The sequence below is a fragment of the Ascaphus truei genome, chromosome 7, assembly GCF_040206685.1.
Source record: "Ascaphus truei isolate aAscTru1 chromosome 7, aAscTru1.hap1, whole genome shotgun sequence".
NCBI classification, from domain to species: domain Eukaryota; kingdom Metazoa; phylum Chordata; class Amphibia; order Anura; family Ascaphidae; genus Ascaphus; species Ascaphus truei.
The window spans coordinates 69,716,768-69,728,299 of NC_134489.1; the positions used below are offsets into that span (position 1 = coordinate 69,716,768).

An 11,532-nucleotide genomic window follows, 5' to 3' on the forward strand; every position below is an offset into this window, starting at 1 on the left:
AGCTTTCTTTTAGCCTGACTTGGAAGACAAAACTATTTGCCGTCTTTTTTTGTTGAAGAGTGCCACGTGTATAGTGAATATACTGAGAGGATCAAAGGGGCTTCTGCTGTTATCTGGGAAGGACTGATTTTGCAGCTATGCATTTCTGCGCCAAACTAATACTCTTTTTGCAGGCATATAGCCTACTTACTGTCCACATCCAGGGGCAGAAGGAAGAAAATGCAGAGGAAGAAGTTAAGATAGAAGTGCTGTATGTTCCTAGTGATTGTACCCAAAAGAGCAAGAGGGGGGACCTTGTAAACGCACATTATGATGGATACCTGGCCAAAGATCTTTCCAAATTTTACTGCAGGTAGGTGTGACTGTTATATATATATATATATATATATATATATATATATATTATCCCTTTTCATAAAAAGAGTTAACTTTAAAATAACTTAAAGTTAGCGTTATTTTTATTAATGTCTAGGACATGTGTCAGTGCCTCTGATCCATTCTGATGTTGTAATTTGCATGAACAAATAAACATTTTATAGAACAATTCATATATATTTGTTTTAATATCCGTGATGATTTTGTAATACTGTCTGTTAAACCAGGAGTGCTCGGCTCCAGTCCTCAAGCCACCTCAACAGGTCAGGGTTTCAGGATATCGCAGCTTCAGCACCGGTGGCTCAATCAAATGCTCTTTGACTGAGCCTCTGATTTTGCCACCAGTGCTGAAACTGGGATATCCTGAATACCTGACCTGTTGGAAGGGGGGGGGGGGGGGGAGAGCTTTAGGACTGGAGTTGAGCAGTGTGTCATTTCTGCTTGTTTCAAGCTAGTGAATATAATTTAAATGTAAGTGGGCTGCAGACTTTTTAAGAGTATTTTTCTATTGAACTCAGTGGGAACAATTTATATGTGCAAATTATCATTTTAAAGAATAAGCCTATCAAAGCCTAAGGCTGCGCTTATGGTGATGGCGACGCGACGTCGCATCAAAACAAATGCATTGTCGCCGTCGTCGGCGCTTATAGTGCAGGCGACGGAGCAACAGTGCTACCAAAAATCTGGCAGTCACTGTTTTTGATTTTTTTTGGCGACGGTCTCCCCTTGCGGCCAATCAGGAGCTTCCCCGTGCCTATGCCCTCCCCCTTTTCTGGCGTCACTTGCCTTGTAGCCAACGACGTCGCTTAAAATTGAAATTCAACTTTTGCAATGGCGACGGGTGACGTCATCGTTCGCGTCGCCGGCACTATAAGCGCGGCCTAAAGGGAAACCTGATGTGTGTACAGAAAATCAGGGTAATACTGTGCATTTTAAGGGTCACACTAGGGGTATTGTCTGTTGTTACTGCTCCCTCTGGCAATTAATGGGTTTACATGGGCAGCTCAATTTGGAAGGTCATAAAACATTATTTTTTATAAATGTTATCAGTATAATTGACTTTCTTAGAAAGATTCAATCACCCTGAGAGAAACGGTATAACTAACCCCCCCTTGCTCGGCGTCAAATAACACGCGGGGTCATGTGACGTCATGTTGCCATGGTAACGTGACCCCGCGACACTAGTTACCATGACAACGCGTCGCTGTAAGGTAAGTGTGTTATAGAGGCCTTGCGCGATCCACCGGCATTTAATGAGTCTTGAGGACTTGAGTTGAGCACCCCTGATTTAGAGGGAGGTTTGTGGGTAGAGGGATATACAGTTAGGTCCGGAAATAATTGGACACTGACACCATTTTCATAATTGTGACTCTATACGCCACCACAATGAATTTGAAATTAAACAACCGAGATGCAATAGAAGTGCAGACTTTCAGCTTTAATTCAAGGGGTTGAACAAAATTATCGTATGAAACGTTTAGGAATTGCAACCATTTTCATACACAGTCCCCTTATTTCAGGGGCTCAAATGTAATTGGACAAATTAACACAATCATAAATAAAATGTTCATTTTTAATACTTTGTCGAGAATCCTTTGCAGGCAATGACTGCTTGAAGTGTGGAACGCATGGACATCACCAAACGCTGGGTTTCCTCCTTTGTGATGCTTTGCCAGGCCTTTACTGCAGCTGTCTTCAGTTGTTGTTTGTTCGTGGGTCTTTCTGCCTTAAGTTTTGTCTTTAGCAAGTGAAATGCATGCTCGATCGGGTTGAGATCAGGTGATTGACTCGTCCATTGCAGAATATTCCACTTCTTTGCCTTAAAAAAACTCCTGGGTTGCTTTCGCAGTATGTTTTGGGTCATTTTCCATCTGTAAAGTGAAGCGCCGTCCAATCAACTTTGCTGAATTTGGCTGAATTTGAGCAGACAATATATCCCTATACACTTCAGAATTCATCCGGCTGCTTCTCTCTTCTGTCACATCATCAATAAACACTAGTGCCATTGTAAGTCATGCATGACCATACCATCACACTGCCTCCACCGTGTTTTACAGATGATGTGGTATGCTTCGGATCATGAGCCGTTCCAAGTCTTCTCCATACTTTTTTCTTCCCATCATTCTGGTACAGGTTGATCTTAGTTTCATCTGTCCAAAGAATGTTGTTCCAGAACTGGGCTGGCTTTTTAAGATATTGTTTGGCAAAGTCTAATCTGGCCTTTCTATTCTTGAGGCTTATGAATGGTTTGCACCTTGTGGTGAACCCTCTGTATTTGCTCTCGTGAAGTCTTCTCTTTATAGTAGAGTTGGATAATGATATGCCTACCTCCTGGAGAGTGTTCTTCACTTGGCTGGATGTTGTGAAGGGGTTTTTCTTTACCATGGAAGGATCCTACGATCATCCCCCCCGTTGTCTTCCGTGGATGTCCAGTCCTTTTTGTGTTGCAGAGCTCACCAGTGCGTTCTTTTTTTCTCAGAATGTACCAAACTGTTGATTTGGCCACTCCTAATGTTTCTGCTATCTCTCTGATGGATTTTTTTTTATTTGCAGCCTAAGGATGCCCTGTTTCACTTGCATTGAGAGCTCTTCTGACCGCATGTTGTGGTTTCACAGCAACAGCTTCCAAATGCGAATGCCACATCTGGAATCAACTCCAGACCTTTTACCTGCTTAGTTGATGATGAAAGAACGAAGTAATAGCCCACACCTGTCCATGAAACAGCTTTTGAGTCAATTGTCCAATTACTTTTGGTCCCTTGAAAAAGAGGGGGCTACATATTAAAGAGATGTAGTTCCTAAACCCTTCCTCCAATTTGGATGTGAATACCCTCAAATTAAAGCTGATAGACTGCACTTTAACCCCATATTCATTATTTAACTGTAACTTGAATTTATTTTGATACACAGCCAAAATAACAAAACTTGTATCAGTGTCCAATTATTTCCGGACCTAACTATATATATATATATATATATATATATATATATATATATATATATATATAACACAAAAAAGACAGAAAGTCCCGAAACAAGCACTCAGATCTAAAGAATACAAAAAGCTAAACAAAAAAGGTCCTTTTTTGTTTAGCTTTTTGTATTCTTTAGATCTGAGTGCTTGTTTTGGGACTTTCTGTCTTTTTTGTGTTGTCATATATTCTGACCTATAGCACCGGTACATACCTTATCTTGGTATATTTGTAGCTTTTGATCTAGTTTACTTGTATTGGTTTTGATGCGGTTATGTTTGTGTTTCTATATACCGTATATATATCTATATTGCTATCTTGAGAGACACTAGTAAAATAGGATACGCACACACGATTTGTAAGAATCCGTTGGGTGAATTTTTAGTGTTTGGGGGGGCTAGGGGGTGGAACCGAAACGTAAAATAGTTCAAATGAATGCTGATCACACCAAAACAGAAGACATGGCTACTGGACTACTTCCTGTTTTCAGCCATCTTTAAATTCATAGGGATATTTAAAACGACCGTTGTCGGTGGCCATTTTGTTCTACCCCTATTTGCCACGTACTTTGCCTGTCTATCTATAATGGTAAGTTTTTTTTTTTTGTTTGTTTTAAAGAGCTGGGTGGTCTTGTATCACCTACTCAGGGATTTTACGTTTGAAAACTGCATGGAATTACTAATCATTATTCTTTTGCATCTAGTCGTTCCGAAAAAGACGGGCACCCAAAGTGGTTTGTTCTCGGGGTTGGCCAAGTGATAAAAGGACTTGATATAGCCTTGATGGATATGTGTCCTGGGGAAAAAAGAAAAGTGGTCATTCCTTCTTCATTAGCCTATGGACCAAAAGGTTTCGGTAAGACAAGATTTCATTTTAACATTCTTTCCGCTAAAATACTATATGTATATATGATTTTTATTTTTTCCGCATATTTACATGGGCACAGAGGAGTATAAACCTTTTTTAGAAGCAACTTACAAAATAACTTTTTCTGTTTCAGTAGATCATACCCCAGCTAATTAGTCTGATGTTTATTGTCATTAATGCATGGCACAAACTTAATTTTATAACTTTTAAGTATGAAAACTGCAGTGCCACATTTATTTTATGAGCCATAACATTTTATTCTAAGTGCATTAAGCAAGTATTTAGCCACATTTCAGGCCCAGTTGCCAAACAATTACTAAGGCAATCTACAGTATTTCTGATCATTTGGCTAGAGCGTCTCGGAGCAAAAGAAAGACGACTTCAATCATATTGAATAAGGTCTTGTGTGAGAATAGGATGTTCTATGTTTTAATAGTGTGGTACCTATGGCGGCAACTGTTTCTAGCACATATACCAGTTGTAAAAGGGGTTACCACTATGGCCGGGATTCATCAAGCCGCTCTACGGGGTATCGCACCCCTATCTGGCAATATCTGCCATCGACTTGATCGGGGGACCCCGTATTGCAGCTTGGTGAATCTATAATTTTTGAAGAAAAGGTACCGGCGGTCCTGCAAACCAATGTTAATCCGCAGCAGTGAGCGTCAAAAAATAATCTGTTCGGACATCGGATAATGCATTCAGCGGCATGCATTTCCTGGCGTTGGATAATCCGTTCAATGGATAACGGCCCATCGGATAGTGACGACCCCCTGTATTGTAAAAAAAGCTGTGTGTGCTGTGCACGCGCATAGTAAGTGAAACTTCTTTGACTTTTGTCACAGAAATTGTATTTGTATTGGTGATGTTTTAATTAAAAATCAAAATACAATTTCATTGACAAAACGCAAATAAATTTGACTTAGAACATGCGTACACATCCCTTGTATTTGCACTAAGCGTGAATTCCTCGTGTGTGCGTGACTGTGTGTGTGTGCGTGACTGTGTGTGTGTGCGTGTGACTGTGTGACTGTGCGACTGTGCGTGTGACTGTGCGACTGCGTGTTACTGTGCGTGTTACTGTGTGACTGTGCGCGTGACAGTGCGTGTACGCGTGACAGTGCACGTGACAGTGCACGTGACAGTGCGTGTGCACGCGACTGACTGTGCGCGCGACTGACTGTGCGTGTGACTGTGTGTGTGTGCGTGTGACTGTGTGTGTGTGCGTGACCATGTGCGTGTGTGTGTGACCGTGTGCGTGCGTGTGACCGTGTGACGTATGCGCAGCCCCCCTGCACCTCACACATCCCCCTAACCTATTCACAGTCAGTGTGTGTATGTCAGTCAGTGTGTGTGTATGTCAGTCAGTGTGTGTGTATGTGTCAGTGTGTGTGCATGTGTGTCAGTCAGTGTGTGTGTATGTGTCAGTGTGTGTGCATGTGTGTCAGTCAGTGTGTGTGTATGTGTGTCAGTCAGTGTGTATGTGTGTGTATGTGTGTCAGTCAGTGTGTGTGTCTGTGTGTGTCTATATGTATGTGTGTGTGTCTGTCACTGTATGTGTGTCTCTCTTTCTGTGTCCTGCCCCCTCTCTCCTGACTCCTCCCCCCCCCCTCACAGACAGGCAGAGCTGCGGACTCGCGGCGGCTCTGCCTGAGACTCTCCTCCCTCCCCCCCCCCCCCTCACAGACAGGCAGAGCTGCGGACCCGCGGCGGCTCTGCCTGAGACTCTCCTCCCTCCCCCCCCCCCCCTCACAGACAGGCAGAGCTGCGGACCCGCGGCGGCTCTGCCTGAGACTCTCCTCCCCCCCCCCCTCACAGACAGGCAGAGCTGCGGACCCGCGGCGGCTCTGCCTGAGTCTCTCCTCGCCCCCCCCCCCCACCCCCCGGCGAGACGCGGCCGCACCGGGCACCGGGCACCGGGCAGATACCTAATAAAGGCCCCCCCCCTCCGGAAGTGCTGCGTGGGCAGAGGCAGTGTCGGCGGGGAAGGGGGGCAGCGTGTCATCGTCAGCGGGAGCTGGCTTGGTGCTGTGGGGAACGCAGCTCACTCTACCCCCCCCCCCCCCCCCGTTCCATGCCTCGGCCGAGGGAGGTCAGCAGGAGTGGCGGCAATTAAATTTTGAGGGCTGCCGCCGCCGCATGTCAGCGGGTGGGGGGAGCAGAGCTCGTTATGAGCTGCGGCGGCGGATACCCTCCATGATCCCTGGGCTCCTCTCCTCGACCCCGGCGGCGCTGAGTCAGCGGGACGCAGGAAAGCGGAGGTAGGGAGGAGAGAGGCTGCGCAGCATGTCAGCGGCCGTTAGGAGCGGCGGCTATCGCCGCCGCATATGTCATGGTGTGTGGGGGGTGTGGGGCTGGGTGGGGTGTGGGGGGTGATTAGGAGCGGCGCCGGCGGCTATCGCCGCCGCCGCATCTGATTTGTGGAGCGGGTGTGATGTCAGTGTTGGGGTCGGGCTGAGCCAGAACACAGCCCGGCCTCAACTGCCAGCACTGACGTCACATCCGTTTCATTTCTGTCTCCACAATTCTTTTTTGCCCCATCACGAATGAGGTGCCACTAAGGAAGTTTCACTTCAATAAGCTTTGAACACTTACATGTTGGAATGAATTAGCTTGTCACAGAAGCAGTCAGTATTGTGTATTCCAGGATGTATTGTATTACGATGTGTGCATTAAAAATGTTGGGGGTTACACCTACATTCAAACAAATGTGTCTAGAAGTATGAAGTCAAGTTAAAATGGTACAGAAGGTCTTGTGTGGCTGACCGCTTTCATGTGATTGCAACTCTAACATATGCTACTATGTGTCATTTTGCAGCATTGGTGGGCAACAGGGCAGTCTGTGGGGTCTTCACCTGTAGCCCCCAACATCTGCTTACTCCAGCAATCCATTCTCCTTCTCTCCCTAGTGCAGGAATGTCACTGCTGCTGCGGATCATAGCTGCTTAATGACAGGGTGGTTGCTGCTCCTCTCCTGTGCTGATCATTCATTTCCAGTGCAAGAAGAGGAGCAGCTCAGGATTTGCCAGCAAACTGGCATTAGGCAGCGTTCTCCCACACCCTCCACCAAAGGCACTGCTTCAAATAACGTTGCGGGTCAAGTGTCCCCACAGCGTCATTTGATGCGCGTTGCCATAGCGCCGCGTGACGTCACGACCCGCTGCGTCAAATGCCATGGTGGCGCATCGCCAAAGGCCCGGCTGCAAGTAGGTAAGTGAAGTTACAGAGGCCACATGCCTCCCCCGGCATTAAATTAAATGCCTGGGGGAAGAGCGCGGGGCCTCTGTAACAGCCCGCGTCCCCCCCCCCCCTGCAAATTCTCCTGCCCCCCCCCCCCCCTGTGGGGTATAACCCCCAGTTTGTGCACTGCTGCTTTGGCGGGATCAAGGTCCAGCCATGCAGTCCCTGCAGAATATCGTGTTGCCCACCTCTACTCTATAGCAATGAAACATGCCTTTTTCCCCCCCTCTACAGCATCCATCATTTCCACACTGTCAGAGTATCAGTGCATGCGGGGAAAGATCGCTGGCTAACCTTGTAACAGAAAATGCATGTGACTTTTTGTCTGTCTGCTTCTTTTGCTGTGGTATGTATTTCTCTCCTAACTTCCTGCAGAAATGCAGTTTGTTTCATTTCTGTGCTTTCCAAAATGTTCTGCTCTATATGTCATGCTGGTGTTTCCTGAAAAGCTCTTCACTGCTAGTATAGTTAACCACATTGGTGCTGGACAGGTCCAACATTTAAAAAAAATAAATTGTGGGTTTATTTAAGGGAGGGGGAGGGGGGGGTAGCTCTACGAACAAAATGCGGCGTTGGTTAAAATAAAATCTGTCTTTTGAAATATGATCTGAGTAAAACATGAGGCATTTATCATTTGATGCAATACATGTTCAATACATGCATTTCATTATCACAAGTGTATCAAACAACACCTCCAAATCTTCTGTTTTGTATGACATCATTTTTGAGAGCTAAAATAAATGCACAGTGATTTAATGCATTGCCTTATTAATGGCACACACTGCTCCTGCAGCCATGCAACATGGGGGTAACATTTTAAGTAGCTGTTAGAGAGCTGATGATCAGTCCCCTACATGCCTTCTCTGGGTTATCCCCTTAATTACTACGCTGGCCTGCAACACGAGTTGGGGTGTAGGAAACTAAGGCCTGGGACATGGTGCAGGGAGCGGCGCTGGGCAGCGCTGACGCTCATGCTCTCCTGCTCAAGCAGGAGATTTTTGTTGTCCCTGCATGAGCGTCTGCGAGCGCGCTTGTGTGCCGGGTGGGAGGCTTTCTAAAGGCGGGGCTAGCGCGCCACGTCACTGCGCCGATGTCACGGACTGCCATTGGCTTCTGGCAGTCACGCCTGCGGAAGCGTGCGGAAGCGCCGTCTAAAGCAGCGCTGACAGGGATAATGTTTCCACTCAGCGCAGCTTAGAGCGCCTCAGCACGGTCTTTTTGACCATGTCCGAGGCCTAAGGCTGCGCTTATAGTGCCGGCAGCAGCGACGTCGTGTCAAAACAAAAGCATTGCGTCAAAACAAATGCATTGCCACCGTCGCATGCGCTTAGAGTAAGCGCGACAGTTTGGTCGCGATCGCTGGAAGTCATCTCAATTTGATTTTTCCAGGGACCGTAGCCTGACGTCGCTGTCGCCGGCACTATAAGCGTAGCCTTACAATGTCAATTCAGTGGAAGGCCGTCTCATAAAATCAAGTCTCAACGCCTTGTATGGTACGGACCTTTCTGGCAGCGGAGGAGTTAAGAAGTAAAGCAATATATTGTACAATGGAGTTTCCATTTTGAACTGTAGAATGGCATTTCCAATTGGAATACAATAATATAGTTTAAATATTGCATGTTTACCATAAACTATATATATATTGGGTGTATATGTCCACTACTCCGTTACAAGCGCTACAGTCGGTTTATTTTGCAGCATTTTAATGTAAAAAGGTAGTTTATTGGTCCCAGTAACACTGATGCTATGATATATATATATATATATTTATTAAATACTTGAAATCAGGGGTGGGAAAATCCCAGCTGTCCAAGCGCCTAAAAATTCATTCCTGGCTCCTGTTTTTGTTGCTGCTATTCATGTTATCCCCCCTCTTCTCTGCAGGGGCTTCTGGTAGTTGTAGTCCTGCCTCTCTTCCAATCGTATAGTATTTACAGATAGATAAACTACAAGTCCCAGAAACCCATGACATCACCCAGGGATCAGCCAATCCGTGTAGAGCTTTGGTAACCACACCTCTTCCCGACATAGCTGCTGCAAGGTCATGATCTGATGTGCATTGTTGGAATGCAAATTTAATTGACTATAACTAACAGTACAATACAGCAGCTAGATCCCAGTGTCCTACGGTATGTAATATTTACATATGACAATACTGTACAAATCATACTGTTGGCTGCTTTCTTGATACATTAAACATAAACCGATTTTTACGTGGCAAGAAAACCTTAATTTACAGGGATTATTGTTATGCAGTCTGCATTTAAATTAAATGATAAAAAATAGGAAAGAGGCATACAGGAAAAATATATTGGAATACTCGTGTGTGATTTTTTTTATATATTTTTGTCAACCTCTGCTTTAAAGCTGCAGATCATGCAATATTCTACATGTGTGTTTTTTTTAAAATAAATTAGTTCTGTCCTATGAGAAAATACTTGTAGCATTTATACATTTAAAAAAAACACTCTGAAAGACTTTTTAATGTATTATAATGTAACAAGCATTTTTGGTTTCTATAGCAACCATTTACAAAGTCCCTTCCTCTTCTGAAACAGGTTCTGGCACACCCCTTTTTTGAGCCCTGCCCTCTCTAGCAGTAAGCCAATTGTTTCTAGTGACTACATGGTCACATGATATTCCACACAGAACTTTGCTTCTTTGGTCCTCTCCTGTTGCACTGACGGACAAGTAGTGAACCCCGAGCTGTGCTCCTCTGATCGATCGGCTAATTACTTATCATTGTGTGGATTGTATTGATGCAGACATTTTAAAGGGGGAAAATTATATATATATATAATTTATTTATTTTTATTTATTTTTTGGAATGCTGCTTTAAATAATTATTACAATAATACACTTTTTAATGCTAATCGCAATACTTGACATGCCCACATAACAGATTCAGATGTAATATTTTGTAACGCAAGATAAAATAGCTAGGATCTCTCTGTTTAAGAATTGCTTGCCTCTAGGTTTATTTGCATGCTGCATGCCTTTCTGTGCTCCCCCATAAAATAAAGTGTGTTTTATATAAAGGTCTGGAAAATCTATTTTGCAATGCAAATGATTGTACAATATAAAAAAAAATTAAATCGATGCTCAATTATTTTTTTACATTTTTTTTAACAAGAAAAAATTCCACCTAACGCAACACTGATTTTCGAAATCGAACTGTATGGAATTAACAAAGGACCTCGCAGTGTGGAGGCATTTCAACAAATAGATTTGGACAGTGACCAGAAACTCTCTAAGGATGAGGTAATTCTAATTATTTCTTATTTAATGATTAAGCACAATGCAGGGAAAGTTTACTTATTTAAAACCAGAGACACAACATGAAACACAGACAGAGCTCAGTGCACATCCAGTGAAACCTATACACGGTACAGTGCCTAAATATATATGTATAAATATCTATTAAATAAAATGGTCTTTTAGTTTAACATTTTGGCCAAAGTGTTGTAAGCCCCTGAGCCACTACACGGCAGACCATATCTCAAGGGTCCCTAACACTAATATAAATTCTTAATAACCTGTGTATTACCAGGAAGAGTGATTTATAATAAATCTGTCAAAATTAGTTTCATAGTTCTAAGTCTGATTGAAGCTTTTATTAACCTGTACATTACCAGGAAAAGCGCTCTGTATTAGATTTGTCACAATCATGCTGTGGTTATTTTGGGGGTTTAATATGAGCTTGCAGGTGTCCTGTATGTTTTACAAATCTTGTTCAGCTGGTCTTAGCTGATTGGAAGGTGGCTCTTCCTATCTTGTTGAAGCTCACCCCCTCCCACATTTAAATGGTTAAAAGCTCACTCCATAGCATCTCCCACTCTCAGGGGAACTTGCCTTCTTGCAGCATGATTGTGACAAATCTAATACAGAGTGCTTTTCCTGGTAATGTACAGGTTAATAAAAGCTTTAATCAGACTTAGAACTATGCAACTAATTTTGACAGATTTATTATAAATCATTCTTCATGGTAATGCACAGGTTATTAAGAATTTATATTAGTGTTAGGGACCCTTGAGATGTGGTCTGCCGTGTAGTGGCTCAGGGGCTTACAACACTTTGG

General features: G+C 43.9%; 1 protein-coding gene across 1 annotated transcript in view; it reads left to right on the top strand.

Annotated features, from left to right (window-relative positions):
- Nucleotides 1-11,532, top strand: part of FKBP7 (FKBP prolyl isomerase 7) — a 15,885-nt gene continuing 4,353 nt past the window's right edge. Inside the window, exons 1-3 of the mRNA XM_075608973.1 lie at nucleotides 1-352; nucleotides 4,051-4,202; nucleotides 10,588-10,715. Of these exons, the coding sequence (XP_075465088.1) occupies nucleotides 138-352; nucleotides 4,051-4,202; nucleotides 10,588-10,715 (495 nt within the window). The 5' untranslated portion in view covers nucleotides 1-137. The remainder of the gene's footprint in view (nucleotides 353-4,050; nucleotides 4,203-10,587; nucleotides 10,716-11,532) is intronic.